The following is an 18,031-nucleotide window of genomic DNA, read 5'->3' as shown; positions in this document are numbered from 1 at the left end:
ACTTAGGGTAATTCAGATTTGTAAAGCAAATTTTATTACCTATTGGCTTTTGATGCATTTCTGCCTTCCAACTGAAAGACAATGTGTTAAAAAGAAGTCATTTTGAAAAATGACTGATAATTCTCATGTTAGTATGAGTATTCCCAATTTCGGAAATGTGCAAATATCTACTGTTTCTAAACTCTATATTTTGTTCCCATTTCAGAAATACCTAGGTGTCTTTCATACCGATTTTTCCATGTATACATTTTCCAAGAATAATTGCTATATACCCGGTACATAATAAAAAAACATTGCAAGCCGCTGCTCAGTTTTTGGCTCTGGGTTCGTCGGGTTCTTGGTAAACCTACAAGTCCTATATATCCCCACAACCAGTAAGGTCCAGCGGATGTAACGGTATATTGCTTTCAAAGAGTTGTCATAATTAGAAGAAGTTACAGGTGAAAACGTCGACACAAAAGGCTTTTTTTTTCAACTAATTTTCAATTGTTCCTATATTTAAATGTTAGTTTCTATAAGGAAACCTTGAAGGGTCTACACAAATGACCCCTTGCTGAATTCAGAATGTTGTCTACTTTTCAAAAATGTATAGCTTTCCTGGATCCATTATTACTTTCATACCCATTTCTACCATTAACTGGAAGGAGGTTGAAAGCACAAAAAATAGCAAAAATAGGCTATGTCCCAGAAAAATGGCAAGACTGTGTAAAAATTTTAGTTTTTCTGACAAATGTTTGCCATTACCTAAAAGGTGGGAAAATTGCGATTTCAGACCCCACAAACCCTTTGTTGATACCATTTGCAGGGAAAAAACAGACACTTTCATTTGTAGCAGTTTTTTCCCATTTTTCCCCAAAAAAACTAAATTTAGCTGTATTTTGTCTAATTTCTGGGTCCTCTCCAAGGGAATCCACAAACCCTGGGTACCTTTAGAATCCCCATGATGTTGAAAGAAAAGGACGCAAATGGCGTGGATACCTTATGTGATCAAAAAGTTACAGGGGCCTAAGTGCAAACTCCCCCAAATAACCAAAAAAAGGCTTAGTACAGTGGGGAAAAGGCCGAGCAGCGAAGGGGTTAAAATATAAATAAAAATAATAATAACATTAAAATAAATCAAATAAATGAAACATATAAAAATAATAAATAAAATATGTACTTTTTTAATATAAACATTATTTGCAGAAAGTGGAAAACGCTTTTTTACGATATTTATTGGCGGTTCCACCTTCTACATCTACCTTTGTATGTCACGCGGAGCTGGGAGTCCCCTATCTTACAGACATCATAAAAATTCAACCCGCCATCCTGTGGCATCGTATCTGGAAGTCAGAGACCAATCGATTCAATCAGCTAGTCCTACAGGACGCTCTTAAACTGGATCACTCATGTGACATAGAATGGATAAGATATGTGAGGGACTTCATGAAAGACATTGGGAATCCTGAATATTTTGACAACCCTCTCTCCATGTTGACTGTCTCAAGGAAAGATTTTAAGAAACACTGTCTGAATCACATGGAGAGACTGAGATTTACGAGTGAAGCTTCAAAATCTTCTGTCAGCCATAACCTTATGATTTCATCCTCAATTGGCATACAACTTTATTTACTTAAAAGTGAAAAAGGATATGACAGATTTGTTCTTACTCGTTTTCGGTTGAACATTTTTCATAGGCTGGTGGCATTTCCAACTGTTAACAACTGGTCAAAAACTTTACCAAAATGTCCATGTGATTCTGTCTCTGAACAATCAACCATTCATGTCATTTTATTTTGTAAATTCTATAAAGACCTGAGAATGAAATGGTTAACCCCAATTCTTAAAATCTGGGGCATTCGCCAATGTCGCCCAGCCTTTCTGGCTCTCCAATGTCTTGATAATGAGTGTATGAATTTTAATGTTACTATTTTTTTGAAAAATCTTATCAAAACCCGAAAGAGTATTGCTTTAGACTCTTTTAATAGTGATAGCACACAAGTATAATTGAGGATAGAGCATATTGTCTATTAGAGCTGTTGTGAGGAAGTATTGTAAATAATAGGTACCAAACGCTGTTTTGGAGTTAGCCCCCGACGCATCCTAATACTGCAGACGTGGGTTATTTTTTCTTCTTTCCCGCTCTAAAAACATCATTAATCCCTTTTTATTATGTCTGATTACCCAAAAATAGTACTTTTATAAATTCTATCGACTGTTTTAGAGCTGTTGTGATGAAGTATTGTAAATAATAGGTACCAAACGTTGTTTTGGAGTTAGCCCCCGTTGCATCCTAATACTGCAGACGTGGGTTATTTTTTCTTCTTTCCCTCTCTAAAAACATCATTAATCTTTTTATTATGTCCGATTACCCAAAAAATAGTACTTTTATAAGTTGTATCGACTGTTCTATATCACTCTTTTCGTAATTGAAAGCAAAACCCTTAAATTTATGAATTAAAGATGAATTAACTACATGCCCATAGTTTGCCATTTGCACTTACACTAATTAGTACTATCTACATGAAAGTCTCTTGCTACCTAACTTGTACATATATTTTTAACGTTATTTGTTTTTATTGTATAAAATGAAATATAACATTGTATATGCTTTTATGGACTGAAATTAACTTTCCGAATAAAGCTTATTTGATTTGATTTGATTTATAAACATTATTATTTCTTACATAGTCTAAATGAAACGACAATTTTACAGATTAAATAATCAAGGAAACAAGTATATAATGATTTATAAATTAAACATTTAAATAACATAAAAAGTGAATAAAGAAAACTCTGTTAAATTTAAATCATTTCTCTCCTTATTCCCCTATAAACTGAACAACATGCTACTAAATTGTAGATGACTAATTATCCTACACAAAGAAATACTTTGAGAGAAAGAAGAGCTTTGTGAGGAGAGGACCATTACATTCTCCAATTATAGAGACAAAAATTGTAAAGATGTGCCAGTTCTTAAATCTATTTCTGTATTGTAATAATCCTAAAGGGTCAGAACAAATCAGTATGGGGAGTTTGTTGCAATCAGAAATAAAGTTTAATTTTCCTTATGGATACTAGAGTTCATAAGATGGCGGCTAGGAATTAAATTGATAACTCAGATACTTACATTTTGAAGGAGGTGTGGACCTTCATAGATGAACACAGTATAAATTCTTTGATGCTGCATTTGAAGCGGGATTAATAGATATGGGATAATTCCAGTCTATCTCTGGTGATGGCTTTAGTATCACTATCATCAAATCTCATGTGCATATTTAAAGTACACATTAACACCTAGAGGTATCTTGGTTCTGAATACCATATGTTTATTGTTATCCAAGTAAATAGCACTTATTGTACGACATCTCTATAATCACACACTATCTCTGTGGAGACCTGGTCATGTCTATAATCACACACTATCGCTGTGGGGACCTCGACATCTCTATAATCACACACTATCTCTGTGGGGACCTGTGCATGTCTATAATCACACACTATCTCTGTGGGGACCTCGACATCTCTATAATCACACACTATCTCTGTGGGGACCTGGGCATTTCTATTATCACACACATTCTCTTTGGCGACCCTGGTAATGCTATAGTCACACACCATCTCTGGGGACTTGAACATTCATGTAATTACACTCAAACTCTGTTTTGGATTGAGCATCATCAGCTTTGCCTTCTCTGTATGGGGCTTTGTGAATACTGAAAAGTAGTAAAGTTAGACTTTTGGTCAAAGTTTACATTGATGAAACTGAAAAGTAGAAAAGTTAGATTTTTTGTCTAAGTTTACCATTGTGAATCGGGCCCTATTTTAATGAGGAATTAAACACAATCTTCTTCATGCACTATCTCTGTGGGGACTTAAACATCGCTATAAAACACTATCTTTGTGGGGACTTGAACATCACTATAAAAACATACCATCTCTGTGGTGATTTGAGCATTCCTGTAATCAAACGCAAGCTCTGTTTTGACAGGAAGCACCAGGGGGTGCCGTGAGGTACAGGGTCAAGACTTATTTGCATATAGCTGGGTCTGAACTGGGGTGGCAAAGTGAGCTAAAAAACGATGATGGATTCAACTCAGATCTGTGACTGGGGATGAGTGACTGAAAAGTTTCAGCACTCCGTCCATCATCTCCTTGTGTTTGCTTTGTTTGCCAATTTGGCAGGGTATGCCCAGATGTGGGTCCCTTGCTCACTGTGCCACTGGATTCAAGCTAGACTGGCTGATGACTGGGTGTTACCCCGAAACTGGTTCCAGGATGCTTGTTTCCGGTCCAGGGAAGACCTGGCTTAGCAGTTCGGGCTGGACTGTTCCCATGAGGCACAGGGTCAAGTCTGATTTACATATAGCTAGGTCTGAACTGGGGTGGCGAAGTGAGCTAAAGAACGATGATGGATTCCACCCAGATCTGTGACTGGGGGTGAGTGACTGAAAGGTTTCAGCACTCCGTCCATCATCTCCTTGTGTTTGCTTCGACTTTAACATCATCAGCTTCACATTCTCTGTATGGGGCTTTGTGAATATTGAAAAGTGGTAAAGTTAGACTTTTGGTCTAGATTTATCTTTGTGAATACTGAAAAGTAGTAAAGGTAGACTTTTTGTCCAAGTTTACCTTTGTGAATTGGGCTCTAATTTAATAAGGACTTAAACACAATCACCTTCATACACTATCTCTGTGGGGACTTAAACATCGCTATAATAACACACTATCTATGTGGGGACTTGAACAACACTGTAATAACACACTATCTCTGTGGGGACTTGAACATCACTATAATAACACACCATCTCTGTGGGGACTTGAACATCTCCATGGTAACACACTATCTCTGTGGGGACTTAAACATCGCTATAATAACATACTATCTCTGTGGGGACTTGAGCATACCTATAATTACACACAACCTCTGTGTGGAGTTCAACATCATTAGCTTCACACTCTTTATAATGGGATGTAAGGTTTGAATGTACACACTATTTCTATGGAGGCTTAAACACAATGATCTTCACCAACTATCTCTATGGGAACTTAAACATCTATTTTGGCAAAAATGTAAGCAGCTAATCAAGCTCTGGGTTCCACTTGACCATATTCCTTGTTTCCATATGTTAATTTCTTTTGTTTGTTAGTTCCCTTATCTCCTAAGATTTTAAGCACTAATAAATAGGTTAAATACAGCTTTAAGTGTCTTTCTTTAAGCATGATATGATATTTTTAGGCACATTAACATAATCTGTTTTTAATTTATACCCCTAGTATATATGCAGCAATTCATATATGAATAGATTACAATGTTGTTTGTGTATATTGTTGATAAAATAAACATTTAGCCATGTACCTTCAACTGTATTCAATCACAAATAGTGTTACGGACTAGGTCCCCATAAGGATGGTAGCACGTGTTCAAGTCCCCACAAGGATGGTGCAGTGCGCACGATTAAATAACAATATATTTGCAAATTTGAAGCAGGATCCTGTATCATGAATTTTTTCTTAACATTTTTCTGTTATTAGTGTATTATAAAAACATTGGGAAAGGTTAGTCCCCACAAGGCAGGTATTCACACATAGTCCCCACAAGGATGGTAACACGTGTATGTGTGTGTGTGTGTGTGTGTGTAAGAGAAAGGAGGATCCTGGCATGTTTATGAGAGACGTTATTTACATAAGTAATAAAAGGCCAGTCCTGTTGGCTTTTCCAACGCTTGTTATCTATTTGTATTTTCTTTTTATTGCTTTTTGCCATGCTGTTGCATGTAACGTTTGTTTAATTTATCGGTTTAATTAACATTTTCTTTTTATTCATGATATTCTCCTTTTTGGGCACACATTGGCTGACAGTCATGAGTAATGCATTTTTTGATCTGCACGACAGCTGCACTCTAAAGAGCCTATTCACAAACTGCATTTTGTAGTACTGTAATGATACTAATTATGTAGTACAAAATGCTATTCACTAACCTACATCCGGAGGTCTACGCCTCTCCTGACTTTTATGTATGGAGATCTCCACCCTGGCAGTTGAGAGCTCTGCACACATAGGTGTACATTTTAGTAGTAAATGTTGGAGGGTTGGGTGAAGTGGCTGGAAAATGGGCAATACTTACAAAGAATGAGAGGGGATTAGGGAAGAGCAAGGAGAGGTTTGCATGGATTTGCTCCCATCCACAAAAGAGTAAACCCAATACTATTCGGACATTGCAATTCTATAGTTACAACTGCCCAAAAAAATGACCAAAAACAGTGGTAAAAGTTGTCTGGCATCGCACATGACCAGCCACTGGTACTACAAAACCTCCCCATAGATAATAATTTATGCAGGGATTTAAAATAAAAAAATCCCTAGGAACTATTGTTAAATTAACTTTTAACTTTTTAAAATAAAACATACATTTCATGTAATGTTAAAAAAGAAATATAAATAAATATGATTCGTTTTTTTAAAAATAAAATATGTTAACCCTTTTTAATTTTAAAATGTAATTCAACTTTAATAAAAAAAAAAAGCTTGTGCTGTAGCTTCCTTTTAGTATTTTTTACTAAAGAGTAAATAAATATAAACTCTAAACATAAGGGGGCCGATTCCGATCCTGGAAAAACGCTGTACAAATCGTGGTATGGAGCGTATTCCCCATACAACTCGTACTTGTAAGGATTCCCATACAACCTAGGAAGTACGATCCGTACAAATAGACGCTCTCCATAAAAATTGTAAAAAATACCATACAACTCGTAAATACAAGTGATTCCGATTCGGATTGCCCTGCACACGATGTTTACATCTATTCCCGGCAGCAGTTTACAACCCGTCAAGTACGATTTGTACAAACGGCACTCCGTACGGCTCTTTTTTTACAGGAGCCAAAAAGTGCTGGGAAAACATTATACGCCCCGAAAACAGTACGAGACGGACCCCCCATGTACGCGTCGTACACCCCATGAATACAGGGGTACGGTGCGTATGTACGGTGCGTACCGATGACACGGAAAGTGGGGTACGGTGCGTATATACGTGCTGAATGGGTACTGTTCGTGTACGCACCGTACAAGCACCGTACCCCAAAATCGCTTGTGTACGCACCGTACCCCAAAATTGCGTATGTATGGTGCGTACATGCGTGATGTTGGGGTACGCTCCATACACACGCCTCGCATGTGTGGGGACCCCTGTACGCCTCATACCCCTATACAACCCGTACCTCGGTACGAGTCATACCCCCAGAACGAGTCATACCAGGGTACGAGGCGTATAGGGGTTCGCTTCGTAGCCCGGTACGAGTCGTTCCCCGTATATAGGCCATTTTCCATACAAATCGCATGCTGACAACCCGGTACGAATCGTACTTGAAGGGTTGTACAGCCTTTTTACAAATTGTATGGTCTTTTTTACAAGTACGTGTCGTACAACTTTTCCCGATCCGATTTGTAAGGATCGGGCCGATCTGTATGTATTTTTCCCGTACGAATCATACTACACGGGTTGGAAGAGACTTGTACGATTTGTTTGGAAAAAAATACGGATCCGATTTGTATGTAAAATAAAAGTCCAGGATCAGAATCGGCCCCTAGGTGTTTCTTTAAATGTAAATCTTAAGCAAAATATTTTTATTCAAAATAGTTTTAGATATCAAAATTAAGTTAATGTTTTAACATCTTTTTATTTTGTTCTACCTTTTAAATAATCATGTTAAATTAATTAACCTTAATATTTAATTTAAAATATTTTAGCTTTTTTATGTCAGTTTTTTTTTTTTACTTTACACTATACTTTACTATTGCGAGATCTCCGCCCTGGTGGCAGAAACCCCCCCCCCTACATGTGTAATGGTACAAGTAGTAACTAAACACTCATAAAGTGGGCTCCACCTCCTGAGTTTAGGGGATGGGGACATGCAAGTCTATACTTTTCAGTAACTTTACACCTATAAATGGTAATTAGCAAAAAGTAGTAGTTATGAAAGTGTAAAGAGTATAGATTTACTCATCTGTTATTCATCTTTATAAATAGCCTCATTTTCCAGTGTCAATGCCCAGTTTTGCTTGAATTGGTGAAAAAAGGGAATGTTTAATTTGTTTTACACCTAATAGTTTCTCTCAATCTTAGGTTACTACAATTTTCCTAACGACGTAATTGATCTTTAAAGAGTCTTTAAAATAGTTTTCCTGAGAATGTATGTCTAAAATCTCTTTCACTACATTTGTGTTTATTTAGGTGCTTCCTCTTGAAAACAGAATGAAAGAAAGCAAGAAATTCCCTCAAGCATTGAACATTGGCATGGGAATAGTTACAACATTGTATATATCACTTGCTACTCTAGGCTACTTACGCTTTGGAGATGACATCAAAGGCAGCATTACTCTAAATTTACCACCGGATGTATGGTAAGTAGATACATTGTTTCAGAAGGATCTATATGAATGAGAATGTTTTTTGTAATATGTTTGGTTGTGAATTTTCTTTATCATCATCAAATGTGTTGAATAATCTCTCCAGCTTTAGGTTAATCCTAAAATATTCCTACTCAACCAACATGTATGATTGCTTTATTTCTGCCTCTGGCCTAATTTGCCTTGCCTACTAACCCTCCTTGAGCTCCTCTTCATCCATGTCTTTTCTGCTTGCATGGTTTATTGGCACTACCCCTAGTCCCTTAGCCTCTCACCTGCCATATCTCTCTCTTCTTCTTTAAGCGCCTTCACTCCTCTCTCCCTCCGACCTCCTGTCACTGCCTTTCGTTGATCTGATTCTGATGTTTCTGATACATGATCTCTTCTTCTCCTATGTGGCTTCCCTTCCATATTCACAGTTTTTCTAATACATTTCACTTCTCTGATTGTTATAGCTCTCACGGTGCTGTTTGTTTACCTCTATGATATGGAGGATATTCATGACCACCTTAGATTGTTGTATCTTTACTTGAATATTAGTTGTGTGCTACAGCTAGAAGCTGAATCCCTGGCACTTGTTGCACAGCATCAATAATAAAATACATGAGTCATTCTAGTGTTTGCGAAAAGTGCCATAATCATTAATGATATTATGACATCTCATGGAAACATTCCATAATGGAATATTCTAGTTACATTGATGTGCTTCATATTCATGAACATCAAGTGTAGCCACTTGCAAGAAATTGATTATTATTTAGGGTGGGTGACTAGCCACCTCAAGGAATAGCCACAACCCTTGTCAGAGTAAACCCACGAAGTCATTAAAGTAACCTGAGCTGAACCCCCAGGTAGCTGTGACATAGAGCAGACAGGCTTAACTTGGGCTAATGTGTAAGGTATTTATGCAGTGTTAAAATAGTAATAAAATTGAAATTCAAAACGATAAAAATATTAAAACGGAATAGCAAAATAGTGTAAAATGTAATAAAAAAATGACAGATTTCCAAAAGGAAGAACTTTGATGCCTTAAAGCATAAAGATCCAATGATAGTAAACAGTTGCAGTAGACCGGAACCTAGGTGCAGTTTGTCGCTGACTGTGATGGAACGCACGTCTTATGCAGCAACCAGTTTGGTCCTGGTCAAAGATTTTACCTCCTAACATTAGCCCTTTAAGTCCCTTTCCACCACAAGTGCACACATCTAATGCTCCCAGGACCACAGACGAGGCAATTAGGAACTCAAAGGGTGTCAGGCAGAGGCCAGACAACAGCACCCAGTCCAGGTCTAGTTTCTACTGGTTAGTACAGCTGTTGCAAGAAAAGGCTTCTTGTAGCTTGTTGTGTACCTGTAGGTTTAAAATAAGGTCCGCCTTTTGACTCTTGGAATCCACTTCTTTTTCCTGAGTACAGGAGGGAGAGCAGGTCCAGTCCTCTAGCTTCTTCTCCGGTATCGGACTGCAGGTTCATTTCTTTTCTGATTTACCACAGGTCCAGGATTGATCTGAAGTGGCTTCCTGGGTACAATGTAATAATTTATGCCACATCCATGCCGGAAATTGTTAGTTGGTTGAAATGAATCTTGGGCACTCCATAACTAATGGGCAAATGTTCCCTGAGCTACCACTACCCACTATGGCCATTTTAAAGATGGCAAAGGTCTTCAACCACTCTAAACCTGGGCTCAGAGTTCTTGGGGGGTGTGTGAGGGGAGTGTACTGTGGTAATCCTAGTGTCCTCCCACATTTAACTCCAGCTGCCAGTTTGGGGAAGTCACTGTACCCCCAATACAACCAGAGACAAACGTCTGGTAGAACCAAGCAGCGTTTTTCAGCAACCAGACAGCGGATACACAATATTTTTTTTGGTATCCTATTTTCCTCACTTTCAAGTGTGTCCCTGGTGTTCAATCAATCAGTATTCTTTATTGTTTCAGCATTGCATACAATAACACACATACCGTTTTACACATTAAAATTAGATTAATCAATAATAACCATTCTGCATAGATTTAAGTTAGAAACTAAGTTCTAATTCGACATTTACCCTTCAGCTAAAAACGTATAAAAATAAAAACCTACTTCTATAAGCATGTTTTATCCCACTCTACGTCTAAACTTTCATCATCCAACTTGACATTGCACATTCCCTCTAGCAGCGTGTTCCCTTTTACCCTAGTTACAGTACCCACAAGTTATCAATTAAAATAAAATTCTGTAAAGTACATATACTGAATCTCATATTTATCAGAACCTAATAGTATTAATAGTAATCTAAAATTTTTAACAGCCTTACAATCATTAATGAAGGTACACAAATCCTATTTACAGCCGAACATCAGATCGCAGATACTAATACCGTGAAGTATATATGTCAAATAAAGGGCAGGTCGGAGGATAGTAGTGATGACAGTAAACTAGAATTTTAACAGCCTTACAATCATTAGTTGCGATACAAAATCCTGTACACATTAAGCCTATTAAAGTACAGATACTAATACGGTGTATTAATCACTAACCATCAGATATATATTCTATAAGCCAAACATCTATATGATATCCAAGAAATGCTATGCATTATTTATTTATTTTTTCAGTCAATCAATATTCTTTATTGTTTCAGCACTGAGCCATACAATAACACACATAAACCTTTGCACATTTAAAATTAGATTCCTCAATAGTACAATTCTGTGTACATTTCAATTAAAAACGTTCTAAGCAGACATTTACTCTTCCAGCTAAAACATTTTAAACCACTGGTGTTAAATGTAAATGTCAACAGAGTTGTCAAGCAGGATTTGACACTCCAGCGAGATTTGGAACTGTAATGTCAAAAAGTGCCTGAGTGTAATTGGAGCCTGCCTGCCTGTGGAGGCAAAAGAAGGGCCCTACACAGGTATATCAGCTAACGTTTGCCTGTGACATGGAAGGCGTCTTTGAAGTTAATTTAATTCCTGGGCCCAACCCCACTGATCATCCTTTCCAGGGAACAACAACCCCTCCCTACACCCAGGCCTTCTCTGCTCGAGGATCAGTTTTCAATTTTTTTCTTGTGCTAATTACTGGCAGGAAGAAGTGGGAGAGCAAATGCAAATTTAACCTCCAGGCACTACATAGAGGGAAAGGTATCTTTATGAAATATTTATTAAAAATCCACCTTCACAATTGAATTACATTTTAACAAGTATTAAAAATAATTGTATAATTACTTTTCTAGCTACTCCCATAGGATTTTTAATCTGTACTCTGGATCTCTACATAGGACAGCTAGGCTGTCTACAGTGAAAAACAGCTTTTGGGTGATAGTTACTGTAAGCATATGTTAGCATTACATTTCTAAATGTTCTACGTTTAAATGTCATGCATTATGACTTGTAGGCCACAATGCATACAGAAGGGTTTTTTATTAATATTGAAAAGGGAGATTTTAAACTGTCAAAACGGTTTATTTTGTTGAATTACAGTGTTTACACTGTTAAAGCTCACCCAGAGCCATGTTTACAATATCAGTATAGCAGATGGCACAATAAGTGCTGCAGTCCACTAGTGACATTTAACTTACGGACCCTGGATACATTTTGCACCATATACTAGGGACTTAGATGTAAGTTAAACATACCAATTAGGAATATTACAATATGGCCATGTTTAAAGAGGGAACACAGACACTTTACTACTATCTAGCAGAGGTAAAGTGCACATAATTCTAAAACCAGCATAAATATAGGGTGCAGTCAAATGTGAAAAATCTGTCGTGACTACTCAGAAAAGGCGTGCATTTTGGTATCTCTTGCACACCACTCCCTGCCCTTCTCAGGGTTTCTGAAGGCAGTGGCATGAGTAGGAAATAATAAGGGCTCTTTGAGCCTTGTCTACTATCTGTAATTCTCAACAGGCCAACACTGGAATGGAGAATGGTGTTCCATCACTCCTGCAACCCCTAGCATTTTTTGAATAGACTATCATGTCCGTGCTACATTCCTGCTTAGATCTCATCATGATGATCACCATTAGCTGTCTTCTATATTCCTTTATTTATTTTTTTAACTCCCAACAAATTGTCTCTGTTTTTACAGTTAAATGTTTCCAAAGTTATTCAAATGCTGGCACAAGGCTGTTTCACTCTTTGAATTATAATCCTTTTCAGTATAAGTAAACCAAGTAGTGTGCTTGGCCAACACGTGTACTCAACAGTAAGTGTGCATTTGAAGACCATTCTCTTTGTGGTGAATGCCATCATAAATAAATGTAACATAAATTAATAAAATCATACGAAGGACAGAAAAACTATAAAGAAATCAACCTCTAGCCTTCTTGGAAAGCATTGGAAAATGGTACGCGTTTGTGCTAGCGGGGCACAAACGGAGAACACTGCTACTCTAATCACCCTGGCGGGAGCCTAAGCCCGAGGTGTTACAACATTTACCTTTTGCTACTGCCAACCGGCCGATTCTTGTCATCAAGGCTCCCAGCCTTTGCCGCCACTCACCCTGGTGAGACTCTAAGTCCCAGGGTGCAACTCGACGTCCTCCCGCCTTTCTGCCGCATCACCGCTGCCACAGGTGAGGGGGAGGTGGCACCAGCGCGCTACAGAGCGCAGCCTCACCCCCCGCGGGATGTGCGTGGGCTGCGCCCGGGCCAAGGACGGGCCCGTCCTGTGTCCGTCATTGACAGGAAGAGGCAGGGCAGGGCCAGAACCCCTGTCTGTGGTGACCCATGACTCAGCAGCACTAGCGGGTAAGCCCTCTAGTGCCCCCCTGCATTTAGCAGTTTCTATCGAGGATTTATCATTTACGCACTGGCTCAAACTGTGTTCTGTGGAGCCTCAAGGTCCAGCTGACTGAACTAACACCATATTCACCAAGCAATACGAGTGGGCAGGGCAGTAGGAGGAAGTTGTTGAGGTAGTCTGCATTTTTTTGTTCCATCTGGTCATTGGCCTTTGGCTTTCTTTGGTTTTTGCTCCTAAGTGGTGAAGCTAAACACAGGTCCCACACAATAGTCACTTGTTGTTTAGAATCAGGGCAGAGAGCCCTGGAGTACTGGACCAGTAGGAGGCTACAAAATGGGGAGGAGGGTAGGCCAAGCTAAAGCCAAAACTACCAGTGTACCCTTAATGCCGCCATCTCCAACAGCTATAGATAAAATGTTGCAGCGGGCAATAGGGGCGGTGGATACTGAAAATGAGCTAACAGAAAGGCGGCTTTCACTTCCACCAGATTTATTTATTCCCCCTTCCGATGTGGCTATGCCACCAGACATCTCCCAAACTCAGCCAGACGTTCAACCCCTGTCACCTCCACCACTGGCTGTCCCCTATAAGAAAGTAGTGCAAAAGAGTAAAACTACCATGAACAATCCTAAGAATGGAAAGTGCAAGCCATCACTGGAGGTTGGTCCAAAAAAGAACAAAAAACAATGCTCTGAGGGCAATACAGTCCACTTGGAGGGGAAGAGCTAGAACTGAACCTTGGTAGAACACCGACAGACATCATAGACCCAACCTATCCGGCGTGGGCTCTGAATCTGATGACAGATTTGCAAAACAACTTGAGGGTTATTATCAGAGAAGAAGTTACCCCCCTTATCCAGCGTATAGACAGTTTGGAGAAAGCACTGGCAACAAGAGAAGCTAGATCAACTGACTCTCAAAACCATTCCACTAGTAAGATGGGGAGAGGGATTGACATGGGCTGTCAGGCAGACAGCGTGGGCCCAATATCTCGGCCCGGGGTGGAGATACATGACCACGATGGTCCCCCTACCAGACAAGAATTGGGGGGAGCAGAGTGACCTTATGCACCAGAGAGGCAGGGGTCCAAGCCATGAGCTCAGAGCAAAAGATAGGTCATCCCCCCATAGGCAGTGTGACAACCCAGCACTCAAGATCAAGTTATTAACAGACCAGCCAGAGGGCAACAGGTGGGGAGACAGGCCTATCCAAGTACAGACCTGCCCAATATAAATCTTCCCCTCCCTGCTCCCCGTACGTGCTGTTTTGACAGGTGTCCCGCAAACTGAATTGAACTCTAAGGAAACCCAATTTCAGCTGAGAAACAAATGTCTCTTCTTGCTGGCTAGACACAAGCATTTTGACTATGCCAGAGCAGGGGAGATACTAATGGTTAGAAGGGTCGGGTGGGTAGGCAACCGTAGAAAGAGTGAACTGGGTGACTGTGTAGTCATTAATTTTAATAACCTGCAAACTGTTACCAATCTACTTAAAACCACCCCCAACTGCTACAATCCACCAACCGTCATGAGCCTCTGTCCTCTGGACTTTTTTTTACCCACAACCTCAAGTGTACCCTAGAAGCTGTGTACAATCTTTACTTCCATCAAAAGGTCCAGGGGCTTTTCACGAGAGAAACAGGGATGCCCATACTAGGTTCCCCCAATTTAATATCCCGGTGAACAACAGATATGGCTGCCTCGAGGAGGTAGACTGACTGACGAAGGGACCTCTCAAGGGTGTGGATATAGATCCGGCAGGCCATGATACGATGGGCAAAGAGGGTGGTGGCTCAAAATCTACAAACAGGGGTAATAGCTCATCGAAATGATCCGGCAGGTGGCAGGATAAGATCAAGTGGGACTCACAACGTGACTTCCCCTGTCCTGCCGGGCATCATAAGAAGAGAAGGTCAACTGAGGGAGCATCAGTTATGCAGTCTGGGGTTGGCACTGGTGACCCTCTACCTCACCGTGCTGGTGCCCCCAAGGTCGTAAGGGAGGGAAGAGGGCAGGTAAGTGGGATGAGGTTACTTTCGTGGAACCTGGCAGGTATCAAAAACAAATTGCCCTGCCCTGACTGGGGTCAATTTGTTGATGAACATGATATATGCCTTTTCCAGGAGACATGGGCGAGGGAAAACTCCCACTGGATGGGTTTTGCCTCATTGTACATTCTGGCATTCTTGGGGAGGAGGGGTAGACCCTCAGTTGGCCTCTCCATTTGGGTAGGTACTCACCTTGGTTGTAGAGTAGAGCAGATGATAACACCTACAAACGACATCCAATGTGTCCTGCTCTCCTTTCCCTCAAAGACGAAAATCGCCCTAATCAACGTGTACTCCCGCCCTGTCAACAATAGTCAAGAATCTGGCACAATTGACCACCTGGGTCACTTTATTCCTACCTTGGACCCAGATATATGGTTGATTGTGGCGGGTGACTTTAATTGCCATTTTGAATCCCTTAATGACCCTAACCACTCCGCCTTCACCAAAGAAGATCTTTACTGGTCTATTCCCGATCCCCTGACAACCCCTACCAAAGTATGGTTACCACTGGTAATGCAGCTCAATTCACTTACCCTAACTCTATCACTCAGGGCATGCACTGGACGGACTAAATTTGATCAGCCAAGCCAGCACACATTTAACAGAGTAGGTCAATCCTCTCTAATTGATTGCATCATGGTGGAAACGAGATTGTGGGACAAGGACCTCGATTTTTACATCACGCAGAGGCAAGATAGTAACCACAAAGCCCTGAACTTTATCTTAAAACCATGGGACCTCGGCATTTCTAATTCCCCTCCTAGCACCACAAATGGGACAGGCCCACATATTCTAACAAATAACAGAAGAAAGGTTAGATGGGGTAATATACAACAGTCTCCCTCTAAGCTCGCTAAAGTGTACCAGCTAGCAATCCCAATGATAGCTAAAATGTGGGAGGAAACGCAGGCGGATGGGCCTACCCTGGACCTTGAAGTGGTAGGGAAAATACACACCGAGCTAAACACAAAATTGGCTGATGTGTTTTTCCCTCCTGTCCGCAGGTGGAAAACCAGTCGAAATAAATGTTCCTGGTTTAACGACAATTGCCGCAAAGCTAAGAAGGACCTCCTGGATGCGGTGAAGGCTAAGGACAGGACACTAACCAAACTTGCTAGGGCCAGGTACAAATGGATCACCTACTAGGAAAAAAAATGGGAATTAGAGCGGTGGGAATCCCTCAGGATTGCCCTTAACGATAAAAATCTGGAAACCTTCTGGGCCATAGTGAGCTCGGGGGTGACAGGGAAGGGAGATTGGCCATTGAGCCCAACATAGCGCCTGAAGTCTGAGAAATCCACTTTGGGTCCTTATACACCATCAGGGATGGTGGCTCTGTCATCTCTACTCCACCTAGTATGATAGCGGAGGTCCACTTGGCGGGGTTTTCGGAGATCACCATGACCGAAGTGGGAAATGCCATTAAAAAGTTACACCGCAACAAAGCGCCAGGTCTAGACAAACTACTGGAGGACCTCTTCCGGGAAGAACCAAAAATATAGGTACCATATGTGTGTGCCCTCTTTAATGCTGTTCTGAAGGGTTTGGATCCCCCTGATACCTGGCGTGGGGCGGAGAAAGTGCCCATACTTAAAAAAGGCTGTCCACTTTCACCCTCTAACTACAGGCCAATTAGTTTAATTGATTTTACCCAAAAACTTCTCGGCCGGGTGCTTTTGGACCGTCTCCAGGGCTGGATGGAGGAAGAACAAATATTAAGTCCCTACCAGGCCGGCTTCAGATCAAGCATGTCAACCGTAGACCAGATATTCAGATTACTACTTTTCTGAAAAACGGTGACTATAGAGGGTGGCAGCCTATACCTTATATTTGTTGATCTGAATTCGGCCTTCGATCTGGTCCCGCGGGAGAAGCTCTGGAAGGTGCTGAGTGATCTTGGGATTCCTCTCTATCTTCTCAAGGTCATAGAGGGGCTCCACCTGGGAAACTTTGCCCAAGTACGTTGTGGAAAATATGGGGAACTTACTTCTCGCTTCCCTGTCCAAAAGGGGGTTCGACAGGGATGCGTTCTAGTCCCTACTTTATTTTGTCATTTTATTAACGGTCTGGTCGATTATCTCATAAACATCAAGGACAACGACGCTCCCAAGCTAGCATCAGGGAGGGTGCCTGCGCTGATGTTTGCCGATGACACCTTGTTACTCTCAAAAACATTGATGAGCATCCAACGCACACTTGATGGCTTTACTAATTTTTGTAAACTACGAGGGCTCGAGATCAATCTAACTAAAACTAAATATATGGTCTTCAACTTCCCTAGCATGACTAGGCCAAACCCTTCTCTAAATGGTACTCCGCTAGAAAGAGTAAAGATATTTGATTATTTGGGAGTTACCCTGTCAGAGCATTTTGAATGGGGGCCCCAGCTGGCCAAAGCAAGACTCCGGCTAAGCCTGACAGTGGGTGGTATAATGAAGATGTACAGAAGTTCCGTTTTTAAACCAGCAGCCCCTGTGGTGGAAATGTATAAAGCTCAAGCAAGGGGCACCACATTATACGGGGTGGAGTTGTGGGGGCACTGCTCCACCTCCAACCTAACGAAGGTCGAGAACAACTTTGTGCGGCAGCTCGTGGGCCTACCCCGTAGTACTCCTCTCATTCCCCTCCGCATGGACATGGGCATCAGGCCCCTTGACCAAGAGATTGCTCTGAGACCACTAACATTTTGGAGGAGGCTATGGGTGACCCCAGAGTTGTCCGTTTATAGGGCTGAGCTAAAGGAGCTCCTGACCTCATGCACTATCAAAAAAATCCCGTGGCTCCGTCACATAAGGGACCTAGCCACTAAGCTAGGTAAACTGGGCCTCTTGAGAACTCCCGAAGCCTCATGTGCCATG

General features: G+C 40.8%; 1 protein-coding gene across 4 annotated transcripts in view; it reads left to right on the top strand.

The window, feature by feature from the left end:
- SLC36A4 (solute carrier family 36 member 4) overlaps positions 1–18,031 on the top strand; it is a 1,249,299-nt gene that overhangs the window by 614,675 nt on the left and 616,593 nt on the right. For all 4 annotated transcript variants that reach the window (XM_085621384.1, XM_085621386.1, XM_085621383.1 and 1 more), the window contains one exon: positions 8,213–8,382. In XM_085621384.1, coding sequence (XP_085477510.1) covers positions 8,213–8,382 — 170 coding nt within the window. The remainder of the gene's footprint in view (positions 1–8,212; positions 8,383–18,031) is intronic.

Source organism: Triturus cristatus, chromosome 8 (genome assembly GCF_964204655.1).
Source record: "Triturus cristatus chromosome 8, aTriCri1.1, whole genome shotgun sequence".
NCBI classification, from domain to species: domain Eukaryota; kingdom Metazoa; phylum Chordata; class Amphibia; order Caudata; family Salamandridae; genus Triturus; species Triturus cristatus.
The sequence above is the reverse complement of the archived record's forward strand: the minus strand, read 5'-3'. Positions and strand labels throughout refer to the sequence as shown.